General features: G+C 41.6%; 1 protein-coding gene across 4 annotated transcripts in view; it reads left to right on the top strand.

The window, feature by feature from the left end:
- Window positions 1-2722: 2722 nt before the first annotated feature.
- Window positions 2723-23943, top strand: part of Npnt (nephronectin) — a 69449-nt gene continuing 48228 nt past the window's right edge. The window contains exons 1-3 of one of the 4 annotated variants that reach the window (XM_042701649.1): window positions 2723-2886; window positions 4779-4879; window positions 16374-16424. In XM_042701649.1, coding sequence (XP_042557583.1) covers window positions 2816-2886; window positions 4779-4879; window positions 16374-16424 — 223 coding nt within the window. In that variant the 5' untranslated portion in view covers window positions 2723-2815. The remainder of the gene's footprint in view (window positions 2887-4778; window positions 4880-16373; window positions 16425-23943) is intronic. The other 3 variants (XM_042701651.1, XM_042701650.1, XM_042701652.1) reach the window with 3 other exon arrangements.

The following is a 23943-nucleotide window of genomic DNA, read 5'->3' as shown; positions in this document are numbered from 1 at the left end:
ACACTTAAGCCTGCGTCAGTCAGTGGACCTGGCACATGAGATATGGTAACAAGATCAGTCCTGCCTCTGTTTTCTTATTGGCTAGACTCATGTGTAGAGGGACCCAGCATGGTAAAGAGGCAATTAGAGTAATGTTCCAGGACCTCCTCTTGGGGTATGCACTATAGACGTTCATATAATGGAATCAGCCAAGGAAAAACACAGAATGGTTTCTGGTTAAGGGTAGAGCTATACTTGGACTCTAAGTGTAAATCAAGATTGTTCAAATGACTGAGGATGAATGGAGGGGTTTCTAGGCTAAAGAAAATATGTCTGGGAGGAAGTGTGACAATGGGACATTGCATTTGTACTTCAGATATTCAACCTGCTCTCACACATCGGTCTTGCCCCTTCCCTTTTATCCTCAGTTTCTTAGCCTGGAATTTAGCCCTCACTCCCCCACCCACTGCTCCTATGGAGTGTATTTGTAAATCCAATAGCGCAACCAACAAATAGAACAACAAAGGAATGGCCGGTAGGGCCTGGAACCAAACCTACATTACGCTTGCAAAAATTTGATTTTCTGCAGGAAAAATATTTTGACTCCTCCATTTTTGGACTTCATTTAGAAGGATCTGAAATGGATGACACCAAGCTGTTTGCCTAAAATAATGTCCCAAGCCTGAATTGGCCTGGATGTTTCCTAAGATTAAAATAGAAACATGTTTTGCTAACAGGACACGACTTGGAAATCAGAGTCATTTTAGTTGAAAACTATCATTGGGTTGTTTTTTTTTTCTTACAGAAAATTCCTATTTTTACACACATTGAGAGATCAGGCTAGCAAGGTAGTCTCACCACAGGACTTTCCATTTACAATTTGAAGCTGGAGAAACCAAAGGAGAGAAGGGGGGAGGGGAGGGAGGGAAGGAAGAAAGGAAAGGAAGGAAGGATAAGGAAGGAAAGAAGGAACAGACGAAGGAGAAAGTATAATATAGCAAATTCATTCAACAAATACTCATGCACACTACTCTGTATGAAAGATAACTCCCTTGGGGAGAGTTTGCATTCTAGCAGAAAAAAAATAAGCAAAGGAAAAATAAGCAAGTTACACAGAAAGATAGAAGACAAGTGGTATGCATCAAATAGAATAGGGTAGGCAGGAATAGTCTCCGTCCAGCCACAAGAGAAGGGGACGCCTGGAAAGAAAAGGAGGGTAGAAGATGCCGGGGCAGGGGGGCGGGGGGGGGGGGGGAGAGCCATTGAGACTAGGAATGACTGGATGAGACGCAAGTTTGAACTTGCATTTTAGGACAGTCGTGGATTTTAATCTGAACACAGTCCTTTAAAAACAGTATTTATTTATTATGTGTGTGCCAGTATAGGGGCTTGAACTCAGAACCTGGGCGCTGTGCGTTAGATTTTCCACTCAAGGCTGGTGCTTTTGGTGGTTAATGGGGGATAAAGCCGGGCGCTGGTGGCTCACGCCTGTAATCCTAGCTACTCAGGAGGCTGAGATCTGAGGATCGCGGTTCAAAGCCAGCCCGGGCAGGAGAGACCGTGAGACTCCTATCTCCAATAAACCACCAGAAAACCGGAAGTGGCGCTGTGGCTCAAGTGGTAGAGCGCTAGCTTTGAGCTGAAGAGCTGAGGGACAGCGCCCAGGCCCAGAGTTCAAGCCCCACGACCGACAAAAAAAAAAAAAAAAAAAAAAGAATGTCACTGGCGTGCCTGGCTAGGCTGGTTTCCAACCTTGACCCTTAGATCCAAGGACTCCTGAGTTGTTAGGATTACCAGTGTCTGGCAAAAGTAGTATTTTAATTAATTAATTAGTTAAATTTCACTCTGCAACCACAGAGCTATGGTTACGTACGGTGGTTTCTAAACGATCCCCTCAAGATCAGATACCAAGACACTTCTCAGAAGTTCCAACCCTGCCTCTCTGGCGGGCACTTGCCCTGGGCCAGCCCTACCCAAATGCGCTTGTAGTTGAATTGAACGAGAGAAACAATGTGCACGTTTCTTCCTCAAAATTCCACCAGAGAGCCAAACATTTCTTTCGGTTGGTTACAAAATTAAAAAAAAAAAATCACATCTATAGCTTTGCCAACTCTGCGGGAGAAACGAACTCCCGGTTTGCCTTGGCTCATCCGTCCAAGTCCGGCTGCGGTTTCGCTGAATGCAGACGCTGCTCGGCTCCAGCCACAGACCAGCGTCTCCCACCGCGGGTTTCTCTGCCCGGGGCTGAAAGCTGTGGTTCGCCACTGCAGCCACCACCTGTTGGGGCGGAACCTGGCCTTTCCGGACCACCTCTTTTTGCTGAGCACCCCATTTTTTTTTCCTTTCCCGGGAAAGCCTGGCAACTTTCCTCCTAGCTTAGGGCTCTCGGCCCCGCCCGGGAGTTGTGGGAGCGTCTGCACCCCCGCCTCCCACCCTTCCCCATCCCCACTCCGCCCCTGGGGCGGGGCCCAGAGCCCCCAGCCGGCGCCTGCGGCCGCCGGGGCGGCGAGTCCGGCGCGCGCGCCCCCCACCCGCGCCCTCCCGCCTCGCCCCGCGCGCCCCTCCCCGCGGGCGGCGCCTCCCCTCGCCGGAGGGGACCGAGGGGCTCGGCCGAGCCGCGCTGCAGACCTGCGCCGCGCAGCCCCGCCGCTCAGTGGCCGCGGCGGAGGCGGCTGGGGCGGGGGGTGGGTTCCCGGAGCCGAGGAGGAGGAGGAGGAGGAGGAGGAGGAGGCGGGCCCGCCACCCTCCCGCTGCGCACCCCCGTGCCCGGCACCCCGCACCGTGTGCCTCGCGCGCGCGGCTCTGCCCCGCAGCCGCTCGGGCCTCCCCGGCCGGCATGGACTTCCTCGCGGCGCTGGCGCTCCTGTGCTCGCTCTACCTGCCCGCGGCCGCCGAGTTCGACGGGAGGTGAGCTGGGGCCCCGGGGCGCCCTCTCTGCCTCTCTCCCGCGCGGAGTGCGCACTCGGGGGTGGCGGCTCCCCCGGTGCAGAAGTTGGGGCAGCGCGCGGGCGGCGGGGCGGCGGGCGCGGGGACGCCCGGCCCCGACTCCGCTGCCCCGAGGTGGGGCGCGGCGGGGCGATCGCGCCACCCGGCACCGCGCCGGGCGACGAGGGGGTCTCGAGCCTGGGTCTGAGCTGCACCCTGGACCTTTTCCTCCCTCCCCCCCCCCCCTTGCCCCAGAGGAGAACCTTCCAGGCTTCGCGGCCAGAGCCGTGTTTGGAGACCGTGGTGGTGGTGGTGGGGGGGGGGGCAGGGCGCGAGCGATTGGATTGGGGACCTGTTGGCATCCGCGCTGACGCTTGGTTTTCTTGAGCAGAGGAATAAGGGCTGCGAGGGGAGGGCGACCTGAGAGTTGGGGCGCCACGGTGGGAAAGGAGGTGCGCACCACGAGACTCCCCGAGCCTCGGCCGAGCCTGCGGGGCGGCGTGCTCTGACAGGTCCCAACCTCGGGGCTCTGTCTCGCCTGTCACTCAGCGGCTCCGCCCCGCCGCCGCGGGGTCCGCTCCGGGGGAGTCGGTGCGCGCACCCCGCGCGCCGCCGCCGCAGCTGGGGTATTAACCCCCTCACCCCGCCACCTCGCCGCCCCGCCGCCCTCTCCAGCGCCTCCCATCTCCGCCACACCCCTTGGTGGATGTCTGCAGGACCCCGGAGCAGGCGCACCTGCCTCTCCTGCAGTCTTGTAACCCATCAATCCCGCGAGCGAGAGAGGAGGGCCACCGGAGGAGCACCCAGAAGAGGAATTCACCACCTGCTGGGCAGAGACAGACACTTGGGGGGTATTTTGTACTTTGGGTCGGGGGGGGGGGTAGGAAGAGCAGGTAAAGCACCCCCCCCAAAAAAAAAAACAGCAAGGAAAAGTGGGTGTTAGCCAAAGACTAGACTTTTTTTTTTAATGTCCACGTTTGGATATATCATGCATTTCTTGCACACATTTACAACCAAAAGAAAAGCATCAAGATAGGACCACAGTGTCAGTGTCCCTTTCAAAAGATGTCTAAAACAGACAAAATGATCTTGGAGGGAGGCAAAAGCCACTGAGGTGTGAATCTAAACAAAGAAACAGTTTAACACGTTACGCGTGTCAAAGTGTCATCTGGTGGATAAATCTACTTTTTTAGGCGCTATTTTCGTTGAGAGGGAAATAATATGAATTGTTGATGTAGGCACGTTTCAAACCACGAGGACACTCGAGATTTAGCTATTTTAAAACTTTATTTGGTTTTATTTAGATTTCTGTGTGCGTGTGTGTGTCTGTGTCTATTTTCTGTCTCCTCTCTTTCCTGTTGTATCTCTCAAAAGGGTCCTGTTTCATTGGATTTTTTTTTTCCTTTCAGGATCCGCCTTTCTTTTTGCCTCTTTCCCCATAGGCCCTCGATATGAGGCAGAGATTGTTTTTGCTTTGACTGGTCTTAAATACTTTTCACTTAAAAACTGGCACCTGACCCTGCAGTAACAGGTGTGAGTCTTTGAGGAATCTGTTTTATTTCAAGCTTCAGAAATCACCCTGTGAATGGCAGCTTTGGCACAATTTCTACTTATGAGAGAGTCTTCCCCCACACCCTCCCACCTCACCCCCTGTGTGCAGGAGGTGTGTCTGTTTAATTGTCTGCAATTTGAAATTAGATCAGAGCAGAACTGGGCTGCAAAGGTGTTTTTATCCTTGCGTTTCTGCAGGCATGAAAGAGATTGGAGAAAGTTGTTGAGTGATTTTCTCTCCTCCCCCCCCCCCCCCAATAACAAAGAGAAATTTATGTTTGATCTTAAGTATCTTCGTTTGATTTTTTTTTTTTTTTTGTTAGGTGGCCCCGGCAAATAGTGTCCTCCATTGGCCTATGTCGATATGGAGGGAGGATTGACTGCTGCTGGGGCTGGGCCCGCCAGTCCTGGGGACATTGTCAACGTGAGTATCTGAGGAGTTCAGATCCCCCAGGGGGAGGTGGGACTTGCCACAGTGACCCACAGTGACCCACAGCGACACACCAGAGAGCTCATCATGACTGAGCAAAAACTTGGCTGGATAGAGCTGACCGGGGTTTTCAGATGCAGTGCCCAAGCCCTTATAAGGTTGGTTCCTTTCTACCATGAGCCACCTGTGTTGAGGTGTCAGCGTTGACACACATGGAGAGCCACCTGGACTGCTGTTCATTGATGCATTTCTCCTCTTATCTCTAACTCCTGTGTTCTGTAAGGCTTACTTTATGCCAGGCTGTGAGATGGAGTTGAGATAATGAGCCTAGACTATATTTACACTAAATAAGCAGAGAACTTTACTTATTTTTTTTTAATTTAATCATCATTATAAAGGTGATGTACAGAGGAGTTTCAGTTATATAAGTCAGGTAATGAGTCTATTTCCTTTTGGACAATTCCCCCCTTCCCTTGTTCTCTCTCTGTTTTTCCCTCCCATTCCCACCCATAAGTTGTATAGTTCATTTTCAACATAGGTGAACTTTACTTATAAAATCCTCACTCTAACTCGTGTAAAGTGTTCCATTTGTGAATATTTTTATGAAAAAGATTATATTTCCAGTGTTTTATGTAGACTACACAAGATAATCAGAGAGAAAAATCTCTGGAAAAAAACATCATTTGCAAGCTTTGTAATTAATCAAAACCATGTACTCAGTGCCCTGGCTTTTTATCCCCCCCTTATCAAGATGGATATGTTAATGCTAAAATTTATAGTCATATTATAAATATTTGAGAAATTAGGAAGTTTGTTCCCAAATCTGACCTGGATCTCAAATTGTATCCCTTTTTTTAAAAAAATTATTTTACTGTCAAGGTTATGTACAGAAGGGTTACAGTTATATATATGGTGTGAGTACATTTCTGGTTGGACATTGTTTCCCCCTTCCCTTGTTTTTCTCCCACTTCCCTTTTTGAAAAAATAAAGACTCCAAATGATCGAATTTCCAAGGCATCATTAGATCAAACACTTCTGGTGAGATGGGGCGAGGAGGGAGGTCTGCGGAATAGAGAAGTGGACTTAAGGACGCTAGAACTAGTGGTGAAGGAACCTGCCTTAGACATGAATGTCCGATGTTTGATGCTCAAGAAAGATGTTTCCTCCGCTACTTTTGCTTTTGAGAATTTGTCCTTCCCTTTGTGAAGTGGAGAGAGTAGCACCCATGCTGTTGTCTCTGGTTGGGGATGGGAGGTGAAAAGGTGAAGCTGACTGTTGTGTTCTTCAGGTAGGTCTCTAGACTAAACCCTTTAACTAGGTGCACCCCTCCTGCTGCTAAAGAGAATGTGGTAACTCCCATTTCCAGTAAGTGGAAGAACTAGGCAATGCTGTTGTACTCCTACTGGTTAGTCTATTATTTTTAAGTGGAGATGGTCAAGAGTAGGTAGTTTCTTGTGGAATGTAGCCTTCTGCCATTTAAATCACAGCGTCAGAAGTCTTTGTAGCTAAAGGCTAACAGGTGTGAAATTTGATGAACCACCAGGCTGTATTAACCAAGCAGTGAGGAATGGATCCTTCTCTTGGCCTATCCTTCTCAGATGAAAAAGATAAAGGGTGTCTCTTTGTAGGTAAGGAGTTAATTTCCTCCTTACTTGCTCCTGTAATTTGCAGGCAACTCACAAATCTAATGCTGTAATGCTTTGAGGTCTATACAAGTCTCCTAGCCCCACCCAGGACAAGGCTTCATTGGCAAAATGCCCTGGGAGCCATGGTGAGTACATCTTCCCTTGAAGGCAGAGATTAGGGGCACAGGGGCTGTCTGCCAGGTATGCTAAAAGAATTCCAAAGAGAAATCTCCTCAGATGAGTGGTTCATCAACTGTGGAATTCCCCAGGAAACACTTCTCAGAGCTGTTGTCTATTTCCATACCATATAATGAGTCCCCCCACCCCACCCCAATATGTACTAGCTTGGCAATTCTGAATTTCAGTGAGTACAGGGACTTTTTTGTAGTTACAGTAGGCATTATAGAAATTTAGTCATATAAGAGATTTTACTTTCTGTGTAGTAGCTTTCCTAACATATAGAATACCGTATTTTATGGCTTCATTTTGTTTCTAATAGAATGCAAAGAGATTAAATACAATATTGGATAGTAATTATCATTTCCATCTTGTTATTCTTCAGTAATCTGAGGAAACTGCCAAATGGAACAAGTTAATTATTGAAATGGTAACGTTATAAAATATGTACAATGTCTGCCCAAGACTCAGCTTATCTTAGATTCAGTGAAGGTCTGAGAGCGAGCATAGTGGAGGGACTAGATGGCATGGTACTAAATTCCAGTTTGACCTCTTGGCTGTCTGACCTAGAGCAAGTATTTCAATTTTTCTATGCTTTATTTCCCTCATTTCTAAACTCAACCTAAAATAGTACATTTCTCAAAGACCCTGGCACATTTTAAAAGAGCTAGAATTTGTAGAACACTTGAGACTATTCTCAGTACTGAGTAAATACTATATACATATTTAGAAAGGTGAAAAAAAGTAAAGGAGTACAGCTACCAAGACAGTATTGGAGGAAGGACAAATCTGTGCTATTATATTCTTTGTTCATTAGCTATGATAAGTGTACTTTTTGTATATTTACTGCCAAAATTAAAAATACTTCTCACATTCTCTATTTCAGTAAAATAAAATTCCTGGAAAGTTTTAAAAAGGGCCAAATGGTGCTTTAGCACTAATATTGAAGATGGCAAGAATGTAAAAATGAATTGAAAGATTCACAGGTTTTTCAGTGTGTTTCTCCAGAATCTTTATGGTCCAAATGTTTCTTGTCAGTTCAGTTCTGCCTGTCTTTCTTTGTTTTGATATAAACAGGTCGAGGAATGTGGGGCCAAGAGGTCAGCTCAAAGGGGTGAACAGCCCCCCAAAGAGGTGAATAGAATACATTGAACCTTCCTGATTATGTTTTGAAGAACGCTTTCATGAAATTACAAGTTTGTCACTACATCTATTCAAGGAAAATTTCCTTGCCATTCTATAATAATTAAATCTGAAATGGGCTACAAACAACAATTCCAGACAACTTTTAGGAAATGTAATATCAAACATAATTTTAGCTTTCTCACCCTTGAATAATCTCAAGAGTTCTCTTCTAAGAGGTCTGTTCTTCCTTATCAAAGATGTCCTTGGGTATCTTTTCTTCTGAATGACTCACTTTGGAATTTTCCTTCAAAAAAAAAAAAAAAGAATGAAAGAAAGAAACCAGAGCAAAACAAAAGGAAGTGATTCTTGTCTGTACCCAGACCCTCTGGGTCCATGCCTTAGAAAAGGGGGTGGTTGAAAGTGGTGCCTTCATTGTGCTCTCTAAGAGATTGTATGGCCCTTGGGCAGTGATACTTTGATGAGGGTCTATTCCATTTGGTTAAACACTTCTGAGCCATTTTGACTTACTAGTTATGTGAGTCAGATATACATTTGTACACAAAGCATACTGCATTTCATGTTTACTTGCTAGTCTCCTTTTCTTGGACTCCTTTGAAGAGACCTGCAGTGCCCTAGTGTCAAGAAACCTCCTTTCATGAGTCACTATGTTTAGCCCCAAAGGCCATATTCAGCTGAGGGACTTTCCAGCCATCCTTCTGGATGGATCAGAGATGCACCCCAAATGGGAATTAAGTCTGTTCTTCTGCTTCCTGCCTGTACCACTCAGCATTCTGTCCCCACATTCCAGCATTACTGGAAAAGTACAACCCATTCCAGAATTAGGTAGGTTGTGTTTTCATACTTCTCGCATAGGTCATACCCTTGGCTTCTTTGTGCTCTTTGATTCTCTATTTTGTCTTCTTGATTCATCCATAAAGCTCTTGAATGCTGAAAATTTACATTTTGATTTTCTAATTGATTTTTCTAATTGTCTTGAGATTCACTTTAATCTTGAATATTACTATTATAATTATTAATATAGACAATATTATAATAGTAATATTTAATATTAACGTGGGTCTTTATTGCCAAATGAAATGTGTTCACAGATTCATGGGTGCATCTTTACTATGCACAGTCCCTCAGTTACTTAGTTACTTAGTAATGGACACAAAGTATTCTATTCTTTAATTTTTCATCATCTTAATGAAACATTTTTATTCTATGAACATTTTCTCTCTTACCAATGAAGTACTAGAGATTTCTCAATGTTTATACATTTCATTTAAAAAGGCTCTTGGTATACTATTGAAACAATTCTTAACTAAAAGTACCAGATAACTTGGGATTGCTGAGTTTACCCTTTGACATTTTCCCTGATTAGCTAGTTAACATGTTTTAATGACACTATTATTTTACAAGCAGGTTTTAAAGACAGATTGTAGCTCTAAACTACAGAGAACTTCTTTAATGGAGAGAAGAATATATAAAATATATAGACACTATATTTACTGTATGGTTGTTTACTTCAAGATTTGGCTGTATGTGTGACTTATAACAATGGCATTTGTAAAATTGAAAGCATTCTCAAGAAATAGGAATAAAATCTCAGCTAGTTCAGGTTTCAGTAAAGCTATTCATCTTCTGAGTTCTTTGGCAGTGAGACATTTGTGGTTTCTTAAGGAAATGATGTAAATTAGGATGGTTTTGTATCTTTTATCTGTAATACCAGGAAAACTGAAGGTGTTTTGTTATTTTCTTTGGAGATTTTGGAAAAGTATGAAACTTACAGCTACAGACTGATTTTGCTTTTTTACTTCTGAACGTTATTTTCTGCTCTCTCTCTCTTCCCTGCAGGAAGTAACAGCTACGTACAGATGCCATGTAAACTGTTAAGATTCTTTTTAAGTTTTAGATGAATTTATAGGTCAATGAAACAAAGAAACCATGAAATAATCATTCATTCTGAAGCTATTTTGGGAGTTGTTTAGTAATTTTAGTTGGATCATGTATATTGCTGGCTAATGGTTGCAGACGTTGGAGTGATGAGAAAGTAATTGAATTCCTTCTGTATTTTATATGAAAAAGACCATTAGTTGAAGCATAGATTTTCAATTTGGTAAATGAAATATTTAAATTTCACACTTAATTTACTTGTATCTGCCTAGATTCCCAAGCTTAGTCTTGTAGAAAGAATACGATTTTTTAATATTTACTGTCTACTAGACATTGACTTCCTGCCCCTCATCACAAAATTACATAGATTATATCTTATTTTGTTTTTTATTTTTTATTTATTTTTATTATTATTTGGTCAGTCGTGGGGTTTGAACTCTGGGCCTGGGCGCTGTCCCTGCGCTCTTCAGCTCAAGGTGAGCACTCTACCACTTGAGACACAGTGCCACTTCTGCTTTTCTAGTGGTTTATTGGAGATAAGAGTCTTAGGGACTTTCCTGCCAGGACTGGCTCTCAGCCTCCTGGGTAGCTAGGATTACATGCGTGAGCCACTGGCGCCCAGCTACTTTAATACTTATATCTGAATGCTCACTTTTTAAAAGTGAGAGTAAATCCATACTATTTTCTCTTTGCAGTGTTGGGTGTAGGACCACAGGTCTTTCGCATGCTAAGCAAGCACTCTTAACCCCAAGCTACGACCTTAGCTCTTAAATTAGAAAATTTGAAGTCAGCCTGGAAGGTGATGAGTATTGTTGCACTCACAGAGAAGTTATTTCTACTGAAATAACTTGTAGCCAACTTTGTAGTCAACAACTATAGCAACTTGTGTTGATCATGAATGAGTATTTTATACACACTTACGTGGTAGTATATAGCCTAGTAGCAACTGGGAAACTTTGCTGTTTAAAACCATATCAAAGGGCTGGGAACGTGGCTTAGTGGTAGAGTGGTTGCCTAGCATGCATGAAGCTCTGAGTTCAATTCTGCAGTACCACATACACAGAAAAAGCCGGAAGTGGCACTGTGGCTCAAGTGGTAGGGCACTAGCCTTGAGCTGAAGAGCTGAGTGGTATCGCCCGGGCCAGGTTCAACTCCCACAACTGATAAAAAATAAAATACATATATTTCATTTTCCTAAGTTTATTAGTTTCTTTTTCTAATTTTGGAATGAGAATACAGAAATTACTCTTTTTTGAGATATGATTAAAAGCAAGGCAATGATAATTTTATAACGACTTTTGGCAGTGAACCTGAATCCCTAAGCTCTTAGGAAATAAAAGTTTCTGAAAACTACTCAACTTCCACTTCCCCTTGAAAGGTTGTTTAAGAACACCATGTACTTTGAGTGACTTCAAGTGGTCTTGGAATTCAAGCTAAAAGCCATTTTGAAGAAGCTTGACCTTTTTCCAACAGGTTTTTTTTTTTTTTTTTTTTGGGTCCAGTCGGGGGGCCTGAACTCTGGGCCTGGGCGCTGTCCCTCAGCTCTTCAGCTCAAGGCTAGCGCTCTACCACTTGAGCCACAGCGCCACTTCCGGCTTTTATTCTTTTTGCTTATGTGGTGCTGAGGAATCGAACCCAGGGCCTTAGGCATGCAAGGCAAGCGCTCTACCACTGAGCCACCTTCCCAGCCCCCAACAGGTATTTTTTGAACATATGTAGTCTTCAAAGATAAGTTTCACAGGAATGACTTTGTTCTTTCATTCTTTGCCCGATTAGAATCGATTTTTATAAGAGTATTAAGGTCCACTAATTTCCTGAGATCTGCTCATACAGTTAATCCGGGCAGCCCTTAACCTTTCTGGATTAGAAATTTTAGTACTTCTCAAGCTGGAAGGGAAACACTCCAAGTCCCTGCAAGTTCAGCTGCTAATTCTGCCCTCGAACAAACAGAAGGTTATGCAGCGGAAAGTACACCCTGGGTCCTAGGAACAACATTGTCTGCTCCTCAAAGACTTTTGATGAGTTATCAAGTTGAAAGCTGGTGGGTACTTCCCCACTTCCCCATCTTCCTGTGACCTGTGACCTGTCCAATGTCCATCATTTATATTTGGTGCTCTTCATCTGTAGAATTCACCGTGTACGTGTGTGTGTGCACACACTGGTACTAGGGCTTGAACTAGGGGCCTCCTACTCTTATTTAGGTTTTTCACTCTACCACTTGAACCAAACCTCTGTAGTTTTAGTTTTTGCTGGTTGGTTGGAGATAAAAGTCTTTTGGTGTTGTCTACCTGAGCTGGTTTTGAACCAGGATCTTTAGGTTACAGGTATGAGCCACCAACCTCCATCTTACCTGCTATATGCTTTTAAGGTGAGAATCTGATCCTCATTTCTCAGCCACTTGAGTAGCTATGATTATAGGCTCAAGCCGATGGCACACAGCCCGCACAGACATTTTTAAAATATAATTTTATCGTTATTGTTAAGCTGTTGTACACAGGGGTTACCATTTCATAAGTCGGGTAATGAGTGCATTTCTTTTGGACAGTGTCACCCCAAGTACAGATATTTTTAACATCCTGTTAGTAACATTCTGTTACTAAGTTCTAGCCCTTGGTAGACAGCCAGTGTTTATTAATATTTGCAGATTTTTTAACATTTTCAGAAGTAGCAGTTCGTAGCTTTAGATATACTTTGTCAAAAGCCTCAAAAGAGGCTTATTTGCACAAATTAAGAGATTTGAATTCATTTTCAATGAAAGTTCCCTAAGGTCAAAGAAGAATGCTGCTAAGTTTACAGAAACTGTCTCTACAGGTAGACTTTCCAAATTTAAGTTTCTGTCACCCAAAATATCTTTCCAGTCTTTGGGTCCTTCTACTTTATTTCGGTGCTAATATTTTTTAGAGACTTGATAATTATTTACCAAATGTTTGCATGGCAACAAATGGCAACTCCATTGCTCATTAATAGAAAAACAAATTCCAACTATGTATTACAGTATTTTTATTGTTTTGTTTTGTTTTTGGTTGTGGGTCTTGAACTCTGGGCCTGAGCACTGTCCCTCCCCTCTCCAGCTCAATGCAAGAACTCTACCACTTGAGCCACAGTACTACTTCCGGTTTTCTGGTGGTTAATTGGAGATGAATCTCAAAAACTTTCCTTCCCAGTCTGGCTTTGAACCGAGATCCTCGGTAGCTAGGATCTCAGGTGTGAGCCACCAGTGCCCAGCATTTGTTTTTAATTTTTTTTATTGTCTTTAAGCAGTTATACAGAAGGGTTTCAGTTCAACATGTCAGTTTGAGTACAGTTGCATCTTGATCAATAATTATTCCCATCTCTCCCAACCTCACCAATTCCTTCAATTTTCCCAGTTCCCTCTTCACATATATACATTGAGTATTCTGACTGCATTCACAGTATGTTTAAATATATGTGTTTAGAGATTATGGTATATGTGTATAACTTATGTTAATAGTTTCTAGTGGATAAATTGGTCCAAATTCACATGCTTTCATATATTTTCATAGTGTTTCTTAACGATAGCAGCATATTGAGAACCTTTGCTCTTGATTTGGTTTTAAATTTATTGGCAAATTATTCAGTGTATCTTGAAGTCTATGGGTAGCTATGTATGAAGATATTCTGATGTATATTTTTCTAACTAAGACAGATACGGTTTTTGAGACACTCTGGGGAAGAAAAGAATAAAATGAAAAAATAACTATAACTGTAGATGTGTTCAGTACTTGTTTTGAGGTCTGAGGAATTCCTCAATGCCTTTTAATTCCTATGAAAGAGTACACTGAAGTCACCTGAGCGCTTTGCATGCTGCTCATCTCTGTTTTCCTGAATATGGAGGTTGGTGTTATCAAATGCACTGAGTTGTGTAGTAAGGAATTGAGTTTAGCAGACTCACAGCAACTGATGTTTGACAATGACAAGCATAAAATTTAAGACATTGAGCAATTGTTCATTATTCCTTTCTTCTAGCTGATAGTGAGGGCTGCATGTGGAAGGACATGTCAGGGCAGAGCTTTCCCATTCTTGTATTTACCTGGCATTTGTCACCTGTGGGGAGGAGCCTCTTGCTTAAAAGGCTGTATGCCTCTGTCTGAGTCCTATGGTAACTACATCAGCCATCACAGTCTTTTAACACTTTTATATTTTTTAACGTTTTACTTGGCCTAGAGTTTGGCCATTTTTATAATCTTTTACAGCAAATGATACCATATCCAAGAAGATAAAGAAAAGGACTTAGTGCCTTAAGATCTCTGATCTTCTCTTCCTTCTTCCCTAACCCCCCTCTGCTATCTTCCTTCCTCTCTTCTTTCTCCTCTATCTTCTTTCTCTCCTCATTCCCTTTCCCCCTCTTTCTTATTTGAGAGGGTCTCACTGTGAGGCCTGAAACTTCGAATTCTTTTTCCTCAGCCTTCTGAGTGCTGGTAGTATTGAGGTAAGCTAATACACCTAGCTATAACTCTTTTCTGTTTTTCTTTCTGGAGATTGAACCCAGGGGCACTCATACTCTAGACAAGTGCTCTATCACCAAACTACATTCCCCTCCTTTCTTCAGTAGTCCCAACTTCAAGGTTGTCTCCAAAGTATAAGCTTGTAGTTAGTTATAGAGGCAAGAAAAATGAATCTGAATGATTTTATCTCTCTGATTTGAATGTCACAATTTTGTAACATTATCAGAGTGCTTGTTAATTTTTGAGTGAGTTGTAACTTCATAAAATGATCAGAGTGCTTATTAATAGTAAAGCACATATTATCAGCTGGAGGTTCTAGAAAACCTGGAAGTGGTCCTGGGGACAGTTGTGTGAGAGAGTCCTAGAGTTGTAAGTTGTAACTGCATAGCTTTGCTGACAGTGCTGCCTGAATTGACTCCAATGACCAGTTAAAACAGCTGTAGAAAAGCATTTTGAGGAAAAAAATGGGACTGATTTTTTTTTTTAATGTTTTCTGCTGCTAATGAATTCTACCTTGGGGCACCTCATACCCCCTTCCCCCACACAAGCATGTAGTGCATTTATTTCTGGCAACTTGTCAAAAAATTGTCCTGATAACTGTCTATGGATATTTCCTGATTCATCAATAAAGAGTAGAGAAACTTTCTGGAAGCAATCTGTTCCAAGTTTAACATTTCTTTAAAATGTAGTTGTGTACAGCTTGAAAATGCAAATTTTTAACATATGGGACATGGACTAAAATTTTATGCTAAACCTCAACAGATATACATATTTCCACAGTAAAATTTGTGGTTGTGTCCAGGCTAATTTATGTTAGGTAGGAAGAATGTGATGCAAGTTTAAGAATAAGAAGGAAGTAAATGATATAGAACTGTTTGGTTCCATAGAACTAAGATAGGTAGTTAGAAAATAATGATGTTTGCTATTCTTTAATACTTGTTTTACCTTGGGTAAAACTTTTCCTGATAAATTAGCTCCTTCAAAATTGGCAGTGAAAATGTAAAGAAACAGTATCCTTTTATAATTTTTCTCTTTACCATGCATAAACACTTTTCCTTAATATGTGATCCAGAGTGTAATTTATCCTTTGGTTCATTTTCAGTTGTATAATTAGATTGCATTTGATTTGTTTCATTATTCCATTTTAATAAATGTGTCAATATCAAGATATGGTGAGTTCTTTCAAAGTTGAAAGCAGCAATAAAAACACTAATTGTTGCAAATCTCGTCAACATGGGCACCTACCATTTATACCTTTAAACTATGGGTCAATCATTCTATCACTAGTTAAAATATTACACTTACTGAATCAAATTGGATATGGAATTTTTTTCTATTAGCTTCCCCTACAACCAAGGCTCATTAACATATTTAAATTAAACAAATCAATACACAAAAATGACATGTTAAAGTAGATATTTCATATTTTATAGAAGGAAGGCATTATTCCAAAAGAGAAGCAATAAAATCACTGCTTTCCTTCCAAGAATCTTGGTAGGTTGAAAACTGACCATGATTACTAGTCTTTCAAGTCTTTTCCCTTTCCTCTCCTGTAACTGGTTTATTTATGTATCCTCAAGTAAAATGGCTGGGCTTTCATGGTTAATTCTTGTTGCTATTGACAACCAAAGCAGCCATGCAAGAAGAAAATCCTATGAAAGGGACGAAAAAAAATCAACCTTAATAGTTCCTTCCCAAGGCTGGAGAAAAGGAAAAATACAATATGTGAGAGGCAGGTAAGTAAAGATCTGTTAGTTTAACAACTACCAACCCTGAGTGCTAATTGTTCAAAAATTGTAATTTTTTTCAGATGTCTTGTCCAACACTCATTTAAATAAAAGGATACTGTCTCTAGGAACCCAAACTTAATATTGTCAAAAATTGGAATTGAAAAATTTGATTGGATGATACCAGTGTCACCAAAGGTCTGAGATATTTCACTCGGATTTCAACTATAGAAGAATAGCAGAACTTCAATTATTGGTTAATTTTTTTGTTACAAAATGCTTTTAATAACAAAATGGTGACTAAAATATTACTATTTTAAACATGTCCTAGATTTTTTGTTTTGTTTCAGAAAGCACTGAAAGTTGAATGTGTGTAAGTCTCCGGGAATGTAACAAGTTGATAAATACCCAAGTCCAGCCTCCTTACAGAGAAAAGATCTGGAATTTCTTTTTTTGGACATTTGTTTTGCAGCTTTCTACGTCTTAAGGCAGAGAATAGCAAGGATAAGATGCCAGCTCAAAGGTTAGATGAACCTATTTCTTGAAATACTTCGGCTAATCTATGTCTTGAAGGCATAACGTCTAAATAATAACTCTCTAAAGCTATAAACAACACTTAACCTTAGTTGTTTTCCACTTCCATTTTTGGGGGGGTGGAGGGGAGACTGTTCTCTTTAGAGATGTGTTTATTCTGTTTTTAATTATACTAAGTTAATTTTAATTCAGCTATTACAATATATGTTTCCCTTTCAGTTTATAATTCCTTTCTCTTGTTTTATAAATCTAATAAATTGACCTCCATCCTAACCTAAAGGACACTTTAAATTTTTAACATTTAAAGAAGCAAAAACACACAAAACACTCCCAAAAAACTAAGTCCACCAAATGAAATTACTAACAGCAGCCTTCTTATTTACCTGAGGGAAATGTGTTTCATATTCGTTAATTCTTCATAGAACAATTCAGGTAAGAAACATTTTTATTGTATAAAAATATATGCGTTGTGTTAATAGCACATACATGTTTACATGCTATTGTTTTGCTCCGTAAAGCATTCCTTGTTTCAAATATTTGGGGCAGTGAATATATGCCACTTAACAAATCACCTTATGACATTTCAGTGGAAAACTTTGGTGCAGTACATGAAATTCTGGTGTTCAAATGGAATTGGTTCCAAGAAGACAATGTACTTTCATATAACTGATGCAAGATATTATCATATGTATCCTAGAGAATATTTTTAAATGAGAATTTTAATAGAAAACATTTGGGATCAAAATTGATAGTACTAGCAATGAAAGTTAAGGAAATTGAGTAAGTAACACTAAAAAGAAAGGTTGGAGATTAACATAGGATCTGGAGACTGATGGGACAGAGAGAGCTGACATTACAAATTGTGTTTTTGAGGAACTTAACTTTTCTGAGTTTCCTGAGTTCATGTTGGTAACATGTAGATAAGAGTCTTATAGGATTAAAAAATGAGGGTCCAATAAGAAAACAGGTATAGCATGTAGCTCAGGGAGTGGCTCAGGTCCCCCCCCCATCCCCCCTCCCCATTCAATAAAATGGGGTAGTGGTAGGGTGCTGATGTAGAGAGCAGGTGATGGAATTAAAGCCCTGATGAGCTTTTACTGTGCTTTGATTAGCTAGAGAACCACACAGGAGAGGGTGGGGGTGATGACTCCAATTTTGTGTAACTTGGAAATGGAAAGCTTTGATAAGTTATTGAATCCCAGAGCAATATCTGAGGGCATAGTTGCTTCCTTTCTGCTCTTTACTGAGCACTGATAAGCACTGTCATTGATCATTTCAATCCACATTTTGAACCATATCCAATCGACTTTAAACATAGAAGAACATGGGATTGCCACAGTATTATGGTCTGCCTTGGATGAAATAATATCTAATAATTGTAATTTCTTGAAAAAAAATTCTTTCGTGTTTACCCTTTAGCCTCACAGTTGAAAAAAGGAGATTACTACATTAGTTTAAATCAAGGGCTGGAGAAAAATATCATCTCTATAACCCGTATATTTTTTGTCCATTCTGGTTGTTGTTTTTTTTCTATTTTGTGTCATTGTTATTTCTAGGCAAATGTTTGTCTGTGAGTGAATCCTTGTAAAGAAAAGATAGCCACTTTGTGTGTTTCTGTGCAGGTTAACTGGAGTTAGAGAGTCTCCTTCAGATTTTTCTGTCCAAGCAGGCTTGGAATCATGATCCTTGGATTTCAGCCTCTTGAGTAGCTAGGATTAGAGGAGTGAGCCCCCAGTATCTGGCTTCACATGTATTTAAAATAGCTCCTTGCTGCTTTCTCCTGAAAGCCATCCTAATTGTCACAGCCAGAAATTTGTCTCTTCTCTACCCGTTGTAACACTTGAGTGGAACCTATTTCACACTGCTCTCTATTGTGGTTTCTGGTGAACTGAAATCATTGGTTCTGCTGGAGAACACATCTTTATACCCAGTTAGTTTAGTACACTTTATTTTTCTTTGTGTCAGTCTTGGGGCTTAGACTCAAGGCCTGCTAGTGCTGTCCCTGAGCTTTTTTGCTCAAAGCTAATGTTCTATCACTTGAACCACAGTTCCACTTCAGGTTTTTTTGCTGGTTAATTGGAGATAAGAGTCTCAAGGACTTTCCTGCCCAGGCTGGCTTTGAACTACAATCCTCAGATCTCAGCCTCCTGAGTAGCTAGGATTACAAGTGTGAACAACTGGTGCCTAGCCAGTTCAGTACATTTGTAAAGAGTACATTTCTATATAAAAGGAATAAAAACTATGATAAAAATGTGATCTTAATGAATGGTTGATAGTTTCTAGGAAAGGAAGCTTACTGGGAAAAGGTATTTGCCTGTCTTTGGATCTTAACTCTTTCTTAAGCTTCTAAAAAGAAGTTAGTTTACATTCTTGGAAACACAGAAGTGTAATCTGATTGTGCCATCTTTTGTTGATATTTTGCTGGCTGTTCACAACCTCGGGTAGACGCTTGACTCTTAAATACAAGGATCTTTCAGGCTGACAACTGCCTTCTATTTAAATGGTTATTTTTGTTGCTGCTGCTGGTGTTGAATGGCCCGAATCACAGTATCCTGCCATTGCGTTCCAGACCCTCAGTTCCTCCTGCCTGTTTATGCTGCTCATCTGAGTAAAAGTCTCTTCACTTGTTATCTTTGTGAGTTTCTACTCATTCTTTAAGATTCAGCTCACAATTCCTCCTTGCCTCTGTTCTACTCCTTCCCTGTAATGGAATTCTGTCTTCTGTATTCTTTTAATACCTTATACACCTGTCATGGCTGTCCTTGTCAGAAGAATTCCAGAAGAGGTATTGTGTATTTAAAGAAATGGATTTAAACCCCACAAATATGTAGCATGAGGTATGCTTGCATAAATATCAACACGTATATATAGTTCATGATAGAAGTATACAAGAGGCTTATGAAATCACCAGGCAGAACAATACACTCTATACAAGGAGCTAAAGCATACCTTGGTATGGTAATGGTTGACATAAGTATTGAAACCTGACTAGATGCAATTCCAGTTGAGAAGGGAACAAATGGCATTCCCTCTGACTGTGTGGAGGTATCAGAGAGGGTTACTTCTTGTGAATTACAGATTAGCTGGTATGTACATGTGATTAAAAATGAGGCTGGCTGAGAGGCAGTAGTCAGATCATTAAATGTAGTACTGAATGTCATCCTAAGCATTGAGGATGATGAGCTAAAAACATGATGGAAGAGCAGGCATTGGCGGCTCATGCCTGTATTCCCAGCTACTCAGGTGGTCAGTCTAGGTAGGTAAGTCCATAAGAGTCTTATCTCAAGTTAAACACCAACAAGCTGAGATGTGACTCAAGTGTCCAGGCTCTGAGTAAAGTCCTGTGTGTACACACACACACACACACGCACACACGCACGCGCACACACACACACACACACACACACACACACCATATTTAACATCTCTTATTAATGGATATTTAGGTCCTTCCTCCCTCTCTCGCGCGTTTTCCTTCCTTTCCCTCCTTCCCTCCCTCCCTACCTTCCTTCCTTCCTTCCCTCCCTTCCTTCCCTCCTTCCTTCCTTCCTTCTCTCCCTCCCTCCCTCCCTCCTTCCTTCCTTCCTTCCTTCCTACCTTCCTTCCTTCCTTCCTTCCCTCCCTCTCTCCCTCCCTCCCTCCCTCCTTCCTTCCTTCCTTCCCTCCTCCCTCCTTCCTTCCTTCTCTCCCTCCCTCCTTCCTTCCTTCCTTCCCTCCCTCCCTCCCTCCCTCCCTCCTTCTCTCCCTCCCTCCTTCCTTCCTTCCCTCCTTCCCTCCTTCCCTTCTTCCCTTCCTTCCTTCCTTCCTTCCTTCCTTCCTTCCTACCTTCCTACCTTCCTTCCTTCCTTCCTACCTTCCTTCCTTCCTTCCTTCCTTCCTTCCTTCCTTCCTTTCTTCCTTCCTTCCTCCTTCCCTCCCTCCCTCCCTCCCTCCCTCCCTCCCTCCCTCCCTTCCTCCCTTCCTCCCTTCCTCTCTCCCTCACTTCCTAGCCCCCCTCCCTCCCTCCCTTCTTCACTGCAAGTTTTGTTTCATGAGAATGTAATTTAAATAGGTTTAATTACCATTCTCTACCCTTTTATCTCTGTGTGTATGTGTGTGTACATACATACATATGTGCACATGTGTACTGGTGCTTGAACTTAGAGCTCTGGGCATTGCACCTTAGTTTTATCTCAAGTTGGTTAACTTGAGATAAGAGTGTCATGGACTTTCCTGCCCAGGCTGGATTTGAACTGAGATCCTCATAGCTCAGCCTCCTGAGTAGGATTACAGGCAAAGGCCACCAATGTCAGTTCCTTTCTCCTTTTCTGCTTATTATTTGGCTCTAACCTCACTCTCCTCTTTTCCAAATTCCCTCAAATTGCTGAGGTTGCTCTGCTCTGTTTCAGAGCACCAGAGGAGCTGGTAGTGTGAGCTTGGATTTCATTTTCTGTGCTTTCCATGTGGGCTGGTGAAGCATCTGCTCACTTCTGCCTTATTTGGATGCCTTGAGGATAAATTCAGTCAGCCATGTGAAGTGGTTTGCAGTTTTGTTCATGAAGCATTTAGTGGGCAGCCTATGATAACAGTGCAAAGCACTTTAACTCTCTCTCTCTCTCTCTCCCCCTCTCCCCTTCTCCCCCTCCCTCCCTCCCTCCCTCCCCCTCTCTCTCCCTCCCTCCCTCTTCCCTCTTCCCCTTCGCCCTTCCTCTCTTTCACTACAGCAGGACTGTGAATTTGGCCATCATAGAATCGACACAGAATTTTGACCCTAGAATTTGGATGAGCTAGAATTTGACACTAGAATTTGGGGGAAGCTGAATTGTCCTGTTATAGAGATATTGGACAGTAAAATATCCGCTGTCTTGTTCTGTGTGTAAGATGTGTTGTCCTAAGGCCCTTTCCACTGGATGCCAATAAAACTCTGCCCCTGCGCCCAGGGCCTATTAATAGAGGAGTGAGCTATTTCATGCTGCTTTTAGCCACTTGTGCTCTTTGAAAAAGATATTCTCATTGTTTGTTTTTCTTAAGTGAATCTAGCCCCTGAATTCTGTGGTGCTAGTTGGATGTACTGTTTGTTTGTTGTGTGTATGTATGTATGCATGCATGCATGCGTGTGTGTGTGTGTATGTATGTATGCATCCATGTCTGTCTGTCTGTCTGTCTGTATGTATGTATCTATCTATATCTATCTATCTATCTATCTATCTATCTGTCTGTCTGTCTGTCTGTCTGTCTGTCTATCTAATCTATTCATTCTTCTACCCTACCATTGCTTGCTTCTCTGTCACTTTATTTTTAAAGCAAGATAACCTGGGAGACAAGATTCTTTTATTGTTTTTCCCCAAATTGGGGACTGAACTCGGAGCCTCACACTTTTGCTTGGCTTTCTCACGCAGGGCTCACACTCTACCATTTGAGCCATACTTCCACCCCCAGCATTTTGCTTCTTAATTGGAGATAAGAATCTCTTGGACTTTCTTACCTGTGCTGGCTTTTAACCACAATCCTCTGCTCTCAGCCTCCTGGGATTATAGTCATGAGGCACCAACACCTGGCAAGACAAGGTTCTTTATGCTTTTAGTAGTACTGTACCTGAAAACAGCATTATATAAATTGAGAAATTTACGAAGGATTCTTAGAATTTTTAAGACTTTTTATTTATGTGAAGAGTATGAACAGTGCCTGAGGTTGAGTTGGCTTTTTCCTTGTCACCTTCTTGACTCCCTACCTCCTTAGGCTTTTCAATATGTTCTTATTTTTCAAACTTCGGCAATTGCATCCCAGTGTGATTAGCTTACTTATGAAACACTGTAGAATGGGTGTTGGAGTTCACTTTTTCCGTAGCTAATTTGATCACTTAGTACTTATATCTGAGGTAGAAAACACTGTGCAGTTCCTGGGACCCTAGAAACATCTGTTAGGATTTTTTTTCGAGTAGAATTTTGGATTGTAGGCAAATAGAAGTTTGGACATGTGATATGAAGGGCTATGTTTGGTTTGCCAGTTGAGACTTGTTTCTTTTTCTAGTTAAAACAATGACATAGAGGTTACTTTAAGGGCATCTTGGAGATTATGCTACAGGAATGTTAGGAAGTTTAGAATTTGGTTTATCTATTTGGGCTTAGTTCTGGTAACTGGTTTTCTAAATCATAACAAAACTGTCATATCTGTGATCTTTGCTTGGCCTTTAGTTACTGAGCTAGTGATAGTGGGCCATCAATATGGCCCAAATCTCTGATTTCTCTGATGAAGCCAAGAAACAATTTGCTTTTTCTGATTAATTTATGGCAATCACAAGCACATTGTTTCTTCCAAATTTAGAGTATCATCTATAGTTGATGTTTTTAGAAGTGTACTACTAAACAAGAATAGATCATCTTTTTAATTTTTTTTTTCTGTTTAAGGGCAGGTGAATGATCTTCTGTTCACAGAGAAATGCTTACAAGGGTTGGTTTTGCTGGTTTCTAAGAGCCATGTTACAATCAAATTATTTATTAGAAGGAAGGCCAGTTTACACCAAAGTTAGGAGCCATTTTTCTATGGTTTAAAATAGGTATGCATCTTTTCTAATGTAGTTAGTTGTAGAAATGAAGTTCCTTTATACTCCCATGGGGGATGGTATTGTAGATATAAAATAAATTTGATGAATTCTATTTCTATACTTGGACCTTTTTATAGTAAATATATGTACATATATATGTTTATGAAAAATACACACACACACACACACACACACACACACACACACACACACACACACACACACACACACACATATATACTTATATCCATGGTGTGAGCATGTACACACGCACACATTTTGTTGGCTTGCTAATACATAGATTAAGTCCAGATTCCACAGCCTAGTGCTCAAAGATACTTGGCTGGGTATAACAATGGCACAAAGAATTCAGAGTAATATTATGCCTCTTGCTCTTCTTTGCATTCTCAGGATCGTCTTATGATCATGAAATATCACTGTAGTTCAGCCATGCCTTTTGAGTTCTAGATAGAAATCCAGAGGCAAGCATACATGTCGGCCCCCTCCCCTGTCAGTACCATCCCAAAGATCCCACCTGATTACTTCTGCTTACATGTAAATTAACTGGAATTTAGTCATTTGACTACTTGTAGCTACCAGGGAGGATAGGAAATGTGGTTTCCCATTGCTAACGAATTCTGCACTAAAGAAAAACAATATAAACATACTGAAGTCATTGTGTATGAAAGCAGGAAAAAAAGGAAAGATAGATACTGGTAAAGAGCCAAAGAATTCAGCTGGGCTTTTATGATCTCTCTCAATCTCCTTTTGATACATTTGCTGTTGGAATCGCTTTATAGCACAGCCCACAGACACTTCGCACTCACCAGAAGCCTCTTCACTTCTCCCCCTCCCATTTTGCTCCTATTCTGGAAGGTTTTCGTTCTAATCCCAGCTGCCTCTTACCTCTAACACTCGCTCAGCTCACAGGTCTCAGCTGAGGCCTCTCCAGCATCTGTAGCTGTAATTACCCACACTTCTTTGT

This window comes from Dipodomys spectabilis, unplaced genomic scaffold (assembly GCF_019054845.1).
Source record: "Dipodomys spectabilis isolate Male_0828 unplaced genomic scaffold, ASM1905484v1 ptg000297l, whole genome shotgun sequence".
NCBI classification, from domain to species: domain Eukaryota; kingdom Metazoa; phylum Chordata; class Mammalia; order Rodentia; family Heteromyidae; genus Dipodomys; species Dipodomys spectabilis.
Note: the sequence above shows the minus strand (reverse complement) of the source record. Positions and strands in the feature narration are given on the sequence as shown.